Source organism: Plodia interpunctella, chromosome 4 (genome assembly GCF_027563975.2).
Source record: "Plodia interpunctella isolate USDA-ARS_2022_Savannah chromosome 4, ilPloInte3.2, whole genome shotgun sequence".
NCBI classification, from domain to species: domain Eukaryota; kingdom Metazoa; phylum Arthropoda; class Insecta; order Lepidoptera; family Pyralidae; genus Plodia; species Plodia interpunctella.
In genome coordinates, this window is record NC_071297.1 from 10,619,709 (window position 1) to 10,638,184 (window position 18,476).

The following is an 18,476-nucleotide window of genomic DNA, read 5'->3' on the forward strand; positions in this document are numbered from 1 at the left end:
GTTACGTTTAAGTGCTTCGGCGTAACGGTTATGCTTAGGCCTCGTTCGCACGAGAGTTAAAAAACATCACCGCGTAGGCGTGAAACGCTTTTGACGTTAATGATGTTCAGTTAACCAACCTAACGTTCAGTACAAATACATCGAGCAATAAAAACGTCGCGTTATAAAATAATATAATATTTTACGTGTAAACACGAACACATTTTGAATTTTTAAATTTAATAACGGCTGGATCGGTGCAATAACTAGTGCTTACAAGTAAGTGACGACGGGAGAGTAGTGAAAATTTGGAACCAAGGATATTTTTAACACCTAACAGTAGGTATGCAGAATAAGTACATCTCACGATGTTCGTTACGGAACTAATAGGTAGTTAAAATAAAGTACTTGGAGCTAAGAATTAGATAATTATATTTTTCTTTGTTCTTACAAATTGATATAATGAGAAACAGAAATAGAATCGAATGACAGGAAAAAAAACAATAGAAAAACTAGATTTGTAGTGCGCGCGCAGGAATAAAATTTAAATTGTCGTGTTCGATAGCCATTGGCTGCCGCGCGAGGGGTCGCGGGCGGGATGTGCCTAGTGTTGTGGTGTACTGGCGTAGACACACGATATTAGTAAGAAATTAGTTTAGTCGTTTTAGGCTGCTCGAGAACTAACAAGAATCAAAGTTAAAACCTCAAGAATAAAAGCTAAAACTCACGGATATTCCACAATAACATTTTTTAAACTTGCGTTGAAAAAGCGCTCGTTCGGATTAAACGTAAGGGCATACCTGAAAACTTGGACAGAGGCTGTTTCCAGGTTTAAAATCGCTGAGACATCGTAATCTGGGATATATTTAGTCGCCCCTTGCGTCTGAATCGCACTATAAAAGTCACTGCGATAAAAGTGAGGTTATTACTGTTTTGTACATTGTGGTTTGTGCCAGTTAATCTACTTATAAGAATTCTCCGTTTTGTCGTTTGCAATAAATATCCAAGCTATTTTCGGTTGACGTTGAAGTTGGAGGAGTTTTTAGGCGTTTTTTGGAAGTGATTCACCGTTTTTTTTTTTTGGAGTGTTTTCAGGCGTTTTTATCCCGAATGCATGTGTAAAATTCTCGCCGAATTGGAAAGTAAATGTTAATAATACATGAGAATTTGTATGGTTTCTAGTATTTGCAAGTCTGTTGTATACATTAACGTCATTACAGAGACCAAAAATAGTTGTGTTTAAAAAATAAATCTAAATTGCCCAATTGCAACGTTAAATCCATAAAACGGGTGATGTAATAATTTTGAGAATATTCGATTTTCATTGTTGTTTTTTTTTTCATGACCTCAAAACAATACTATAAAATATATAGAACCTTCTTCTATTCATAGTATTGTGTTAGTAGCCATGATGAAACACAGATTGCGACAGCCATTAGTTTAATAAATATAGCGAAATAGCCTTAAACTTGTCAATAAAGGAGTTTTTCAGTGCAAACGCATTATATTTTGCGTTCATAATATTCGGCTATTAATCACGCAAGCTACATAAAGGCATTGTTAAGATTGGGTATTTTTGATCGCGTCTTTTGTGGCCCGTGTAATAGACGTGAAGAGTATATTCTAATTTATTGGTTTAATATTCTCCGTGTAGATGTTTTATAAAGCTATACGCGCTTATCCCACTTATATTATAAAGGCGAAAGTTTGTGAGTGAGTGAGCTGGTCAATTTTTATGAAATTCGGTACTAAAGTTGCTCAAATCTTGGATTAAAACATAGGGCACTCTATTTTGTAGTCACTACTGTGCATGAAAAGGTAAGTATTTTTTCAAATAATTACGCCGCAGCGTGAATCTATTAATTAATAATATGCTAACCGTGGCAAAGTACTATTCCGAAAATGATGCAGTAAGAAAGGTCGCCTTGAAGAAGAAGAAGAGCTCTATGAGTAAATTGGAAACAACGTCTGTGGGCATGCGCATTATCATACATTAATCCTGTCTTTCCATCCCGACCAACCGATGCAACCAATTGAAAATCAATAAATAAATAATAATAAATAAATAAACATATCACGACTAATCACACAGATTGAGTTGGCCCCAAAGTAAGTTATTTAAGTTATGTAAGATTGCAAATATTAATTTTTCGAACCTTGTTAAATCATACATCATAATAACATTGCTGTAATTATTTTAATGGACGTACAGAAAAATCTCCGCTAAGAAAAATGAGAAGTAAGTGCTAAAATATTGGGTATGAAAATAATTGAATCTTATATAATAAGATTTACTTAAGAGAACGCGAACAAAGCAATATAGGAAAACTACCATTACGATCAATACAATGTCTTTGTGTACTAAACGAATGTTTTACCGAGCTGATTAAACATTTTAACATCATTATCAATTAGAGCAACTATCCAATGAATATTAGAAAATATATAAAAGGAAATGATTATATAAAATTGGCCGGCGTGGAGGAAATGATATCTTTTCTTCAAGGAAATTGCACTTTTTGTACGGATTGTGGATGAGATTCTGAGATGGCCGTCGTAAAGTTCAGACATTCCACTCAGAGCACCACCGATTTGAATAACTTCAACTCCAATAGAGCCTCATTACCGCAAAAACGACTGTATAGATTTCGACGGGTCAAAGCATTTGTATACAAACAGAAATTATACCTAAATAGAGGCATCTTTTCACATTAGATATTTCTTAACGTTATACAAATTTCTAGCATTTCTTTGGATTATGTTTATTCTTCTTCTTCTTGTAGTGCCTCTTCATTACCGGAGGTTGGCCGTCAGTTCCGCAAACTTCTCCCTGTCCATCACCAGGCAAAACAGGCGTTCCACATTGCTGATTCCAGTCCACTCCCTTATGTTTCTCATCAATAATTGTTTACGTCTACCAGCACGTCCTATGCCCATGGTTATACTTTGAAGCAGCTGATATCGGTCGTGTCGCAGAACATGTCCCAAATATGCAACTTATTATCATCACATTTGTTATCTTATAATCAACTAGCTCTTGCCCACAACTTCGTATGTGAGTAAAAATCCGTTTCCCGTGGGAATTACACGAAATCCCTTCTTAGTGTTTCCCTACACTGTACTAGGAACCTGCACACCAAATTTCAGCTTTCTACGCGCAGTAGTTTCGGCTGTGCGTTGTTGCTGTGCGCAGTAACGCAAGAGTTTTATATATATATATATATAGACTAAAAAGGCTTAAGGCTACAGAAGGATGACTTTGACAAGCAATGGGGAGAACATACCAAAAAAGGAATGCTTGGAAGAAATTAAGAGTGACTTTTGCCCAGCAATGTGACAAATGGGAAAAAATAATAGCTGAAGTACGTGTATGATTTTCGCATAAAAATGTACGATTTTCTAGTCCGACGTACGTACGTTTAATTATATATAAGCTACATAACACCCGCTAATATACATAAATGTCATTACACTTATCAGAGTAACACGATCAACTTCCCGAGTTCCGAACACATCTACATAGCGAATACCTCCATTTTCTCAGCGGAACGCATTGAAAATTAATTTGCAGCATCTGGGAGAAGCTTGGAACTTGCCGGCACAATCGGCTGTACCGGTATTTACCGGTATTTGCCGGTAATGAAGGAGTTCGGTAAAACGCTTCAAACGGCCAAATTTTAGCGAATTGTTCGAGCGATTGGTGTTCGAAATTCAAAGTTATTTGCCGATATAGATTTTCAATTAGGCGTAGTGATAAGGTAATGGAATAATGTAAACGTTGGGTTGTTAATTTATTAGTTCCGTCAAGTCTGTTACTTACAACTCGTGAAATAATTAATGTTTATTTCGTAGTGAACGAAAATTATCGAATTATTTATTATTCATTCGGCAAAATGTACAAGCTATTGGTGTGTGAACTTTACTTAACGGGTTTTGTTTTAATACAAAAAAAAATATATAGAACGAATCGCGTTTCCACACGGACAAAATGTAGATATTAAAGTGAAAAATAATTTTATAAAATATCACTTTGATGAAATTTGTGATAAAAATAGTAGTAATAAGACTACATTGCTGGTGTTTCATTGCGGTGAATAAAAGCTCTCATACAAACTACGCAATCTTCATGCATTCGCGTCGGTATCTGTGGTTCGGCGATAGTGTGTTGCCGGCATTAAGCGTTTACTTAGTATGTGATGTAAGACCGTATATCAATGGAACTAGCTCAAAGTCGCGGCAATGGCATCAGGTGGTTAAGACTAAGTTTCGGCGTTACTGTGGAACATTCAGCCCAAACTCGGATAGTATCAGTTGCTCGACGTATTAGGGATTAGCCACAATGGAATCGCCAGTTGGGAATTGTATTTTATTAAAAAAAACTAATACATGCATACTTACTACCTAATATTATAATTGTGAATGTGCGTTTTTTTTAAAGAAAGAATAAAATATTTGTGAAAAGCATGAGTACATACAAATTGGTGTTAAAAAGTTAAGCCTACATGTTTGCCAAGCGTTTGTTTTTTCTTCTTTCAAGACAAAACGGAGCAATGTAATACAATGATGTTTTGTGTGGAAATAATCCATCCATTTCCACACTAAAACATCATAGAATGGAGAGTATGTGTGATAAAATATGTGTATGAGAAAAATCGTAACAAGACCGTTATTTATCTAAGGGAAATTTCATTTGTAAATATGTTGATACTTATGGTACCTAAAATTAATGAGCCGGGATGTTTTGTGTGCATTTTACAAGAAATTAATAACCTATCCAATTCTTAGTTAAAATAGTTGTGCATGCAAAAACTTAAATATTCAAAATTACATACTTAAGTATTAAGCAAAAACGTTGTATGTCAATCAAAATGCGAAACACGCGACGCATACACACGTCACATTGAAATATGAACACTTGTGCAACGAACATAAAGTCCTTATTTTATTGAATTAACGGACAACGCCAAATCGACTTTTTGTTTAGACAGGCTTGTTTACTCTATAAGTCTGTGCATAATAAGAACATTTACTTAGAAAACTCATTTCAAATCGTAAAATATATGATATAGAGTTGAAAATCGAATGGCTGTGGCATTTGTCGAGAAAATTGAGTGGCATGTTGACATTTGGGGTTTGGTAATAATGTATGACAATTCATCAATATGTTGTAATAGGTATTTACTAAGCTTTTGATTAAACTCGACTGCTGATATTAAATAAACGTCAATATTTACCGGAATAAAACCGATAGATTTGGTATAAAAAGTTATTTGTTTTCAATGAAACATTTTGTATGTAATCATTTGCTTATGAGGCTGCTATGGTACTCTATCAAGGAACCTCAGTTCCGTTTTAAAGATTTACCATTTTACTTAAATATGTTTGATGAAGAAAACATGCTGTAATGAAAATAGTATATGAGAATTTTATATTAAAAAAAGTCGTAAAAATATTATTCGCTCATTGATCTTGAAATTGATTTCATCGTTTTGCTTCTTTGATTAACCGTATCTTTGATACAAGTTTTAGTTAGAAATATACTATGTTTAGAAGAAATATACTATATACAGTATATTTCTAACATAAAGAAAAATGTATTTAAACTTACGTTCGTGATCTGGCCGGTCGTAAGTGGATCTCAGCATGCCTGGTAACAAAAAAAAAACAAATGAGTAATTTTTATAGGTGACACGAACGTTTCAAACTTACTTTGCGGCTAACACGATTTGTCCGTATGAATATTTTACTAGCCTTTGCCTTTTTTGCTTGCCCACGGCTTCGTCCGCGTAAATTTGATGCGTTAATAGTATATTTAATGCTCTTATGTTTTTCTTCGCATTTCTAACCATGTGTATAGCGTGAAGAGGTGACAAACAAACATACATTAGCATTTGTAATAGATACTTAGGCTGGACTAAAAAAATATTTTAACACAGTTTCTGTTTACGATTTCATTCCAATCAATATGGAAGACAAAACAATAACAATTAAACAAATAAAATGAATGAACGAAAAACTATTTAGTAAAACGGCGTAACTGCCCAGACGAGTTTAAATTAATAGGCGAGCGTTCACGAATTAAATTTTCATTCATCAATTACGTCACTTTAGTACAGTCGGCGACAAAAGCGTTGGCCAATTAGTTTGTTTAACGCGCTGTGAGGTGTTGCTATGGCGACGGGTTCCTCCCATTGACACTGGTTGTCCAGAATAGATTTCCTTCTTTTGACGTCTATGTAGGCTTTGAGTCGTGGTTAAGCAAAGAAAAGTTATCCAGGTGGGGCTACAGCTTTGACAGAAATGTGGAGAATGTGCCTCTCCCCAAATTACTATGGTGCCCTGCGTGCTACCTGCGCACTGAAAGACCTGCATGACGTCACAGATAATGCTGTATCTTATGTATGTAATTAAATTGTGAATTTCTACTTTTTAAAATCCTGTATTATATATAACTAGCTCTTGCTCGTAGCTTCGCCCGCGTGAGTTTATCTGCGAAAACGAAACAGACGATTTTCAAACAAACTTTCATCCTCATTTGGGGGTTGATTTTTGAAAAAAAAAAAAGGCAATGTTTGATCGGGATTCTTTAACTACACGCATATCAAAATTCGTCAAAATTGGTCCAGCAGTTTAGCCGTGAAAGCTGAACAGACAGACAGACTTTCGCATTTATAATTTTGGTGTGGATTTGGTTATGGAGCAAGATTTTAAACTGAAATGGGACATTGGGACGAATATGCGGGACTAATGAGAGCACTCTTAACAACCGGTACCATACGTGCTAATTGCCAGTCGGACATTTTGCCGTTTAGCACCTCTAAGTACTTATACAATAGATACATATGTGTATCACTTTGCTGGGGAGAGACGGGAGGGTCCAGATCAACTTAAATTAATTTGGAATTGCAGGTGTGCGTTAATTGATCTGATTCTTTAATTGTTTAAAGTTGAGAAAACACGCTAAGGAATTTGATTATGATTATTTTGTCGACGTTTATTTCTCTGTCTGTCTCCTGGTTACTATTACGGCATTACAATCGCAATGCCTCGAATTTCACCAACGAATTTCAAAAAATATACCTCAAAACGTAACTTTAACAATTAAAACCGTCGTAAGAGGCCATATTGAGGTCACATTACTTTGCCAGTTCATCAGTAGCAAAAGTATTCCCAATGAGGGTCGACGTCAGGTAGACAGCCGGTTAATATCTTTTACTTGTTGACGACACGGATAAGCGAAGATGACAGAAAGAATTAAAACTAACTCAACGAAACAATTTTGTCATCACATGTACCTACTATAAATTCCGTATTGTTTCATCGATCATAGTTTAACTGTACAAAATTAACTGTAACATAAAAGGGAAACGTAGTAGATTGACTCAAGTTGGGGATTAAACTCTGATCAGTACAACAAGTTATCTAGCAACTGCTGAAATCACTTTGTTTGTGCCTATTTGCCTATTAGTAAACTTGGAACGGTTAAGTTGGAATTGTGAGTTGTAGACGGATGTGGTTATTTATATATTCATAAGTACACAAAACAGTAAGTTAGGTGGGTACATGCATATAATATATATGAATGTTACATAGTTTCTACGAATTAACCAAACTGACCAACAATATGTGTGTGTACATAACATATTAAATTTTGCTCACATCACAATACAAAGTGAAAACAACACAAATAAACATACAAAAAGAGGAATACAATACAAAAATAGCAATTTAAATCTTTTATAACATTACGGCACTTCCTTTTGAATGATATTAGTTTATTTATTATGACGACCTCGGTGGCGCAGTGGTAAAGTTCTTGCCGCTGAACCGAGAGGTCCCGGGTTCGATCCCCGGTCGGGTCATGATGGAAAATGATCTTTTTCTGACTGTCCCGGGTCTTGGATGTTTATCTATATATGTATTTGATATAAAATATAGTATCGTTAAGTTAGTATCCCATAACACAAGTCTCGAACTTACTTTGGGGCTAGCTCAATCTGTGTGATTTGTCCTAATATATTTATTTATTATTTATTTATTTATTTATTAGTGAAGTGCAAAATATGTCGTTTAGATATTGATGAACAAAGGCAGTTATAAAATCGACACATTCTATGCAGAGGATTATTATGACCGATTTTATTCGCACAAGCGGGAATAAAAGAATAAGAAACAATTGAGGAACTCTCTGACTTCGTGACAGTGCTCTGAAGTTAATTTCGGCCGATACTGAAGCAGCAGGTTAGCACCTTGTGGAATAAATGAAAAACAAGATGGCGGGGAAAGCGTGTGAGCAGACCTGCGCCAGCGCCACACTGTCGCCGAACTCAGACACATGCCGACGCGAATGCGTGAACATTGCGCGGGTAAAAGCTAGTGTTAATAATCGGCTGTCTTTTTACTACCGGCCTAACTAACACCGACCCTCTTTCGAAATTAAGAGACACACTGCATGTTATGGTACATGTATGCATTTTATTTATCTCATTGTATTACATCTACTCGTACATCATGAAAAAGTACTGAATAAATTTTGATTCAGTTTTCATGGTTGTATTGCTACCATGATCATACAATTTGATGTTTTTTGACGACCTCGGTGTGGTAAAGTGCTTGCTTCTGAACCGAGAGGTTCGATCCCCGGTCGGGTCATGATGGAAAATGATCTTTTTCTAATTGGCCCGGGTCTTGGATGTTTATTTATATATGTATTTGTTATAAAATATAGTATCGTTGAGTTAGTATCCCATAACACAAGTCTCGAACTTACTTTGGGGCTAGCTCAATCTGTGTGATTTGTCCTAATATATTTATTTATTTACTTATAATATTAAATTCCACGCGGACAAATCTAGTAATAAATAACCGCCAATACATACTTTTTAATCACTTTTTTGAACAAACAAAGAAGAGTATTCCAATAATGGAATCATTATTTCGGTACAACCATATTGTTTCGTCTTTTTCTGATTATACGTATACGAGTAAGCAAAAATAAAGTTATAAGCAAAACCTGTTCAGAGGCACAGTAGACGCTGGATCATAAATAAACATACGGTTTTCCTGTAATCTGGTGTCCTAGGTCAGCGATGGAGCGCTGTACGGATGCAATGCGACCACAGATACAAGGCATTCGGCGACTACTTAGAATAGAAGTAAATAGTTACATTTTTATTTTTATTTTGGTACAACCATATTGTTTCGTGTCTTTTCCTATAAATCTTAAAAGTATGGCATGATTAATTGTATTATTTTTGTGCTATTTCTGTGCTCATAGACAGCTAAAATGAAAGAACAGCTTTTTCTCAGAATGCCTTTAGCGAAAAAAGATTATTAGCCTTTAGGTTAGAAAATTTATATTGATACTTCGAATAATAGCACAGAAACACTGCAATTTAGGCAATTTGCTTCATAGATAAAAATAAAATGATATACATTTGCTTTAAAAGTTTAAATACTATTTGACCATCTGCCCTGCTTTCCCGCGGTTGTCGCTCACCTAGGACACCGCTTAGAGGCGAAATGAAAAAGTATTTTTATATATTTATTTTTCAAATAATAACACACGGACAGATACAGGCTTTTCCTATGAAACTACGTAAATAACGTGGAAATAAAATAAAAAAATAGTAAAAATCTATTCTAGTTCTAACGCTATTTATAATTTCATTGCAAATGGAGGCAAAGGGGAAAAATGTGGACATGCTAAAATTAACAAAAGCCATGTATGTAAGGAATATGAGAATTTATAGAACTCTTTTTAAGTACAAGCAGCATGGGTGGACATTATCTGAGTCTTTGAGTCGCAGAAATTTTGTTACTAACGAGTTCATAAGTTTACCTTTCTGCATTAGTTTGGAAATTGAAAATACTCAAAGTTAATCAAACCGAATTAATTTTTAACCAAATTTCGAACCCAGTTCAAGTTTTTACATGTAAAGCGTATCGTTTACGATATCAATTATGAACACAAAGTAATACAGATTTATAAAAAAATCTAACTGAGAACACACGTAGTCGGTATGTGTGATAAACATCAGACAGTATAAAAGATAAACCCGATAATCAATAATAATTTGCGAGGGCATACGTTAAACCGTGGTCCATTACAAACAATGGTACACGACCCATGCCTTTCGAATATCAAGCGTGCACCACACGAGGATTCAAATTCTATCTGTCAATCGGCCGTCGATAAATCAACAAAATTTGAAAATGGAATGTTAACCCTGCCGGCGCGTGACCGCTATTCCCTGAACAATTGCGACAAAACGCTGCGATCGCGTCGTGAAACTGAGTCGTGATCCGTCGCACGTGCGCGATCGGAAGCCGATGTGGCGATATCGTCACGACAGATAGCCGATGCGATTGTGACCATGTTTTGTATTCCTCAATGGATATTTCCTTATAATATTTCGTCGTGTAGCGGTGAATAATGATGAATGAAATCAATACGCCCCGTTTGTTTTCGATTCAGATATTATCTATTTTTGAGTCGTCACAACGAAAGCTAATGATAATATGATGCATGTATATATTCATTAATTAGGTTGTTATTTTAGAACATACAATATCGAATGATAGCTGCAGTCCACTACATATCTTTGTTTAAGTTGTTTTTAAGATTAATACTGAGATTAATCTTTATGGACCAGTTATGTCTGAGCCTGTTTGTAATAGAAAAAAATAAAATAAAATCAGAAAATGTAAAATATAGGTACTTTAGCGATATATTGTGCATTGTAAATGAGTCACAATGCTTTATAAGATTGCCCGACAGCGTGTCAAAGATCAACTTCGATTGCTATTTCTGAACCCTGCAACAATACATATGTCGATCCGTTGGTCTTTACGAGAAACACACGATAAGTATTGATTTATGATCAATAGCCACATTGTACTAGAAATATGTGTCTTCATTGTTCACTAGTTTACATTTTATCTATACATAATTTTATGTATATTATTGGTTTGTTGTTGATATATATATATATATATATATATATATATATATATATATATATATATATATATATATATATATATATATATATATATATATATATATATATATATATATATTAGGACAAATCACACAGATTGAGCTAGCCCCAAAGTAAGTTCGAGACTTGTGTTATGGGATACCAAAACTCAACGATACTATATTTCATAACAAATACATATATAGATAAACATCCAAGACCCGGATCAATCAGAAAAAGATCATTTTTCCATCATGACCCGACCGGGGATCGAACCCAGGACCTCTCGGTTCAGTGGCTAGAACTTTACCACTGCGCCACCGAGGTCGTCAAATTATGTCAAGTCCCGTCGCATTTTAGTTTGAAATAATAATTTGACTATTTTATACAATTTGCTTTTGATTTTTACTTCTTTATGAACATCATGTAATTAGCTTATAGGATTCGATTACTAAAATTATTGTTTACGATGCGTTGAGGTATTTTATCATAGCAAGTTTCACAAAATCAAAAGTCTAAGTTACGCAACTGTCCTTCGTTGATATAAAAAAGGAAACGAGATTTATCTCAGTAATAAAAAAAATGTAATTCCACAATATATCGCCGCATCTAAAGTTACAAAGAATTTGGCAATCCTCCTTAGACACTAATAAAACTAAACTCAATAACTTTTATTACGATCGTAAATAAAAGACATTGTTGTAATCTTTCATCTTTTTCCAATTTGAGAGTCATATTGTATTCCGCATTTTGGCAATCATATTCTGAATAAAATTTAGGAAATAAGAGCCAAGTAGGTACTTGAGAATTATTCTGATAAATTTAGAATTCCTTAAGTAATTGGATGAAAATATCTCATGATCTTTCTGAATGAGAATTCCTTCCAAATATAACTGCCGAGGATATTTTTAAAGTCTTTACAAAGTCAGGCAATAACATTAATAATTATGGCAATAAAGTACTCAGTAACGATCAAATGACTGCAACCAACTGCATACAAAAATGGTATGTTAAAAGTTGTTTTACCTCTACATGGTACACTTAAAACTGTCACTTTGAACAATTCCACCGTTTTGGTAATAAGATATTTATAAAATTATGGCTTCTGTAATTGATTATAAAGTAAATTACATCAGAGGTGCTTTAGTTAAAGCGATAAATTTGTTTCTTTTGATTTGCTAACATATGTTTAAGAAATGAGAAATTGGAGTTTTACTGTATATTTAGAATTTGTAACAAACCACAGACTCCGTATAAATACAGCTTCTTTTCCATTTAATAACGAAAGGAGGTCGTCTCAATGTCACGAAGTACTTTTCGGTCTTATTCTTTGGAGGTCTCCGCATTAAGGCGACCCAGTCAGATCAACAAGTAGATACTCGGTGTCACTGCTTTGATTTATGGTCTTCGCGGACAAACTGACAGCCAGCATTACATTTTTTCTAGATGACTCTATGAAGTTCTCCAAAATAAGAGCTTTGCGAAAGGATATTACTTTTAGATTGTGATCTTGTCCGCTTTATTGGCTCTGTCCGTGATTTGGGTCATGGCATACAGAAAATATATAGTTTTAGATATTGCGTATGTTTTGGTAAGTAGAACATTTTAACCCGTTGACAGCATAGTCATTTATCATTGTTCAAATACATTGTTATATTATCTTACATTAGATAGTTTATGTAAATCTTTCAAATCTTTATCGAACACCGGTGCTACGAGTTGCAAGTTTAGAGAAGAATAACAGAATCGGTAGTTATCCTGTGTTTCATGGAATTTACATACCAATTTAGTTTGGATATTTAGTGCCATAGTTATATGGACAGAACTACAATATTTTCATGATATTCACCCTATACGCTTCATTACATGGTGTCTTTAGTATTATAAAACTATATTTACGACTTTCCAGAAGGTACCTTATGAATCCCACTCGCTTAAGACATCTATAAAATGAGCAAGTAAAACGTCATAAGCGACTCAACTCCATATAGTTTCCTGGAACGTCACATTTTATGTTCAAGGGTGGTCCATAACCTAAGCCAACTAATACTGTTCATATCCAACAATATCACATCGCCGGCAGCAGAATGCGCGTGCCATATTCGGAGGCAGTCGGCTCCCTAAGCGGGTCGGCCGTAAATGGCCACGGACCAAATGCGAACCCGCGCCTGCAGCGAACGGGTTAAATGACACACGTTTTGAGGCGGTTTGAAACGAATGCAACTAAACTAGTTGTTAACTGTGTATTACTGGACACATTATTTTTGTCTCTTTTTATTTTCCTTGCTATCTCTGTTTGGTGTAATGGTTGTTGTTATTTTTTTTGTAATTTTGTTAAAGGTTTAAATATTTTTGTGAAGAAATGTGATGAAGTCGTGTGATGTCGCTTTAGGTTAGGACCACATACCCCGCCGTGGATGTCTTACGAGGCGACTAAAGGACACTTTTCAGAATAAAATAATTGCCGTACGGCATCGTCACGCCATGACGTCAGATGTCGGCTGACGTCAGGCAAGATTTCGGTTGGACAATCCAGGTCTTCAAAATTCAATTTTTTTTTTCACCTCTTCGCATCGCGGCGTCACAGCTCCGAATGCATCCGGGAAGATTAGAGAGAGAGAGAGAGATAGCTGAGAATAGAAAAGGAATTTCGCGTCAAACATAACCGACCGAATAGTATTAATTACGGGGTGGTATTAAAAGCTAGTCGAGGCAGTTAAATTGGAAAAATTCATAAGTTCCGACTTAGAGCGCCGGCGCCATTAGCATTTTATAATTAAGGAACTCACTTCCAAGATTCCGTATGATTGGACTTTATGTTTATTTTTTAATTGTGACAGTTGACATTACGATGATGTAAACGTCATAAAGTCAACTGTCATCTGTCTTTTAATGTGGATTTTCAACGTTAAACTTTTAATCGAATAGTTACAATATGTCAATTTTACAATCTCGAGAAATGTGACATAATTATTAAACAAAAACATAACAACGAACTAAATTAAACATATACACATATTACAAATGATATTACCATGCCCAAAAGGCTGGCAGCATGAATATAGCAACGTTAATTTATGCGTATGTTTACGATCTAATGTTGTGTTTAATGTTTTTATAAACTTTTCAAATCTAATTACATTGCCTTAGTAAATAAAGTCATGTAAATTTTTGTGGTAACATTTTACCCCAATGCAATGGTTTCTGTGTGAAAGACAAACCGCAGCAACGTGTCATTCTATGTTTTGGTAGATAATAGCCATCGCAAGTTCTCATCTCTCTCTCTTTCTCTCTCTCTCTCTCATATTCACGTGTTCCCAGTTTCATTCGGGGCTGTGACGCCCCACAGCCCAGGGTCAGCGTAAAAATATTGCCATTAAATTTAGAAGAATTGTCTAACCCGTTTGCCCGCCAATACTATCGTTGCCGATCAAGACCAAGATCTTTGTGTCTTTTAGTCGCCTCAACCCAACCATAGCAAGTTATATAAAGGTAACGAAATGAGCTATTATAACACCGCAATAGGAGTTGCAGTACAAAACCAGGTCAAGCTAAAAAGAGCTAGAATGAAGCCGGTGAAATCTAGCTGACGGATAATATAAGTTCAAGCAAATTCTCAGAATCTAAAATGTTACGTTGTGAAACCATAAAGCATTATTACAGGATACTTTGAGCGGTTTATCGGTTGATTTGACCGTTTTCCTAGATAGCTGAATGAAATTCTGGTCGTTTGTAATTCAGAAAGTGGATCGAAGTATAACATTTATTACAGATGATGTTAATTATTATTATATAATTATTATCATTATATAATGTATTATCATTATACTAGTTATACGATGGCGGTTGGTAGGTAGTTGTAAAAAGTTGTGTCAGATGCTTTTAGACGTTTTAAATAAAATCTGACACCAGTAATTAAAAATAACACATTCGATAAGAAAGAAGATAACCAATACTAATATTATAAAGAGAAGGACTTGTATTTTTGTTTGTAATAGACAAACTCAAAAACTACTGGGCCGATTTTGATGAAATTTGGCGAAACCTTCTGAAGTGACGTAGGCAATGGCAAATTATGGTTTTACCCGAGCGAAGCCGGGACAGACCTCTAGTTAATCATATATTTGCAAGAGTCTTTCACAATCTTCAACTAAAAAAAAATTTTTTATTATCTATAACCTAAACAAGTAATGTACTTATGTGTAAGATTGCGGGGAAAAATAAACATTAAACAATCCTTAATGACTTACCTTACATGCAAGGTAGTTAGGATAAAGTGTATGTGGTACCATAGACTACATATATCCATCTAAACTTCAACACATAAGGCGGATCTACATAACGTGCGCAGTACATTGTGGCGGGTCATTTATCCTTGTCGGCCCGTGTGGCCCCAGCTTTACATTAGGCTTGTTGATAGCGCGCTCTGAGTGAAACGTCTGGTTGATGTTCTCAGGAAAATGTATTCGGAAGGATTTCCGAAAACCTATTAACATTGGCCGAAAAATTCTACTGAAAAATTGCTAATTAAATATTTATAATTTATATTGCCACATTTTATCCTTTGTGAATGTGATTATACCTATGTACTTACACTGTGGCTCTACAGATTTTTTTGTACTGTGGGCTTAGTGATGAGAAGTGAAATGCAATTCACTTCTCATCATCGAATCGATTCGAAGTGAGACCCAGCAAACCAATCACATTGCAGTGTGATCGTCGTTGCGTCACAATGGCGCAATGTGATTGGTTCTGCTTCATGGCCTCGGATGCGAATTAACCTGGAATGATGAAAGAGACAGAGAGACTGGTCGAATATAATTTAACCGACTCGACAAGAAAAAGAAAATGTATAAAAGTTTAATTAATTCAATTTATTTTATTGTCAAAAAGGAGTTCTAAGGCGCTACTAGAAAAAAATTCTAGCTTTTGTGAATAAATCAACCTTTTAAAAATTTCAAACGTGGAAATTCATATTTTTTTCGCCAACAATAACTTTGGGGCGAATTCTCGGCCGAAGGATTTTACGGCGGGGCGCGTAGTTAAATTTAATGTTCCCGGTAATTAACAAATCTTAAGGCCCTCGAATATGAGCACTGGAGCCCCGGCCTTAATCGCCTCAGCTTAGCGCGTGGTGCAAGTGACAAGCTGTCAAATATGAGCACAGATATTCCAGCTGTTATTCTAAGGTAATTTCGAAATGGACGCCGCGAATTAAATGCAGACCACAGAATGTGGAAGGTGAATGGACTGTATTGAAGTTGGGTAAATTTAAAGGGAGCGTTAACGGTGGAAGATACAAAGTCATAGTCAAAACTTTATTCAGAAATTAGTCCTTCACTGGCACTTTTTCACGATAAATTGTATATTAGATGGTATTTTTCTCAAAAAGCTACAAACTACTGGCATCCCATTCGTGGCAAGGCCCACAAAGGATTGTAGCGCCGTTCGAAGTAAGTATAGGAGTACATTTTACTAGTTAACGTTCAATTTTATTCATTAATCATTCATTCCAAAATCCACCATTATTTTCATTATTGCCATAAGTTTTGGTGGAACCTCTTATATTAGTGAAAATATATAAAAAAAAAGATTTTTATCTCATATGTTATTTCTTCATTAAGAAAAACAAACTTGATATAAAGTATGATATAATTAAAATTAATATGGTTATTAGTAGCCAAAACTAGCATTAGTCTAAATAGTGAAGTCGCCAGATTCAATATTTTTAGTTTGGTGAACGCTTCCGCTTATGACTTTACACCAAATTTTTATTGCAAAAATGACGGGGGCAGTTTTCCTTGGGATTTTTCATAGTGAGCGCGCAGGTAAAGAAAATTAGATGTTTTCCGCTTAATGAGGAGTTATCGACGTACTTACTACCACTCGAGTGAATCTTATTCAATATTACGCTATCACTTTTAACGAGTGAGCTTGTTTACTTTTAATTTGAAACGGTTTCCACGTAGAAAAAACTTATTTATTACAGATTACATCGGTGTTTATTAAAAAAGCACGGGGAAAAATGTGAGCGCCCTAAACGTTTGAAAATAGAATGTGTTTTCAAAAGAAAAAAATAATATATTATAATTACGTACCTGCCAGTATTCGATCGATTAGACTTTTGAATGCTTCAGTATCTGATGTAGTTTTGCTTGCTTTGTTTTTAATATTTTTAAAAGATTAAAAACAAAGTAAGTTCGAAAAAAAATATGGTTGACTGATTTGAAAAAAAAAATGCTGTAGTGTTAAAATAAACACATTCATCTTCGTAATCAAAATCTTTATCAAAGATATAAATAAGTAATTTGGTAAATAAAAAAAAATATATAAAAGGTACTTATTCCCCACCAACCTACCACAAATTACAGTATACTTACTTATAATTACGAATTAAATTAGGTATCTGCCGAAATTCCCCGTCAGACGTGTTCAAAAGGATACAATTTATATTTAATCTAGCAAAACGCGCCCTCATTCACAATATTAAAATATGATTGCGCTTCGACGGGGAGAGGGGGGGGGTCGCCGAAGCAATCAGCATCTGATCACGTGTTCTTTGAAATCGGCTTATCCTCTCCTAAGCCTTATCTCAGCGAATTTACACTCACCCCCAAATTCAACCCTAACCCGAAAATATTTAGGTACAAATTCGTTTGAGCTACTTTCGCAAATTTATCAGAAACGTTGGTTACGGTTTTCGAGGCGTCTTCAGGTACCTTCAGACGAATAATTATGGCGGAATTTCGATATAATTAATAGGATATAAGTCGCTTCTGTATTCCCCCTTTTTAAATTCGCATAAAATTGAGGTCGTAAAAGACTTTCGCTTTCTTGCGGTAATGCACTGATGGGTTATCTAAGGGTTTAACGAGCATATAAAATATTATGTTACCAATAAAGCTCAAAAATACCAATAATATGCGAAAGTGTGTATTATAAAAAATCCGTAACAAAAGTCAACGGAATAAATTGTAAAGTATGAAACAGTTGGATAAATAGATACGACAATATCGGCGATTGTATTCCATAACCCGTAACTATCCGACATGAGTGAACTATGCATTGTTAAAAATTCACAAGCCACCCACCGCGGTGAGCGTTTGACATGGAAATGTACCAGTACAGCCAACTCGTTGCGATTTCCCGCGAATTTATTCAAACGCCTGCCCTCCCCCGCGCCCGCCACCCGCACGCACCTGTCTTCGCATTGTTATGTACATTCAATTGTCGACGCTCAAGCGTCGCGGACGCGTATTGGGATCCCACTCAATCAGAATGAAACGCTATCTTTATTCGATTGTTTAGGCATTAACTTGTCAATTTGAGATGTGTATCTGTGTCTGGCAGTGACTTGCACTTAGGGGCCAAGTTAAATTAAGGGTGTGGAAAGATAAATGGAAAAAAAAAACCTGTCAGTGTACTTTCATTAATGTGCTCGCGTGCGATTTGATCGATTCCGCAGTATATCGAATGAGCCGCTATTTTCAGTGCGTCGTTAAAATTATTAAGACT

The 18,476-nt window shown here is 35.2% G+C and overlaps 1 protein-coding gene across 7 annotated transcripts in view; it reads right to left on the bottom strand.

The window, feature by feature from the left end:
• The window catches only part of Ten-m (Tenascin major), a 627,474-nt gene that overhangs the window by 83,174 nt on the left and 525,824 nt on the right, over window positions 1–18,476 (bottom strand). For all 7 annotated transcript variants that reach the window (XM_053744007.1, XM_053744005.2, XM_064435939.1 and 4 more), the window contains one exon: window positions 5,588–5,626. In XM_053744007.1, the coding sequence (XP_053599982.1) occupies window positions 5,588–5,624 (37 nt within the window). In that variant the 5' untranslated portion in view covers window positions 5,625–5,626. The remainder of the gene's footprint in view (window positions 1–5,587; window positions 5,627–18,476) is intronic.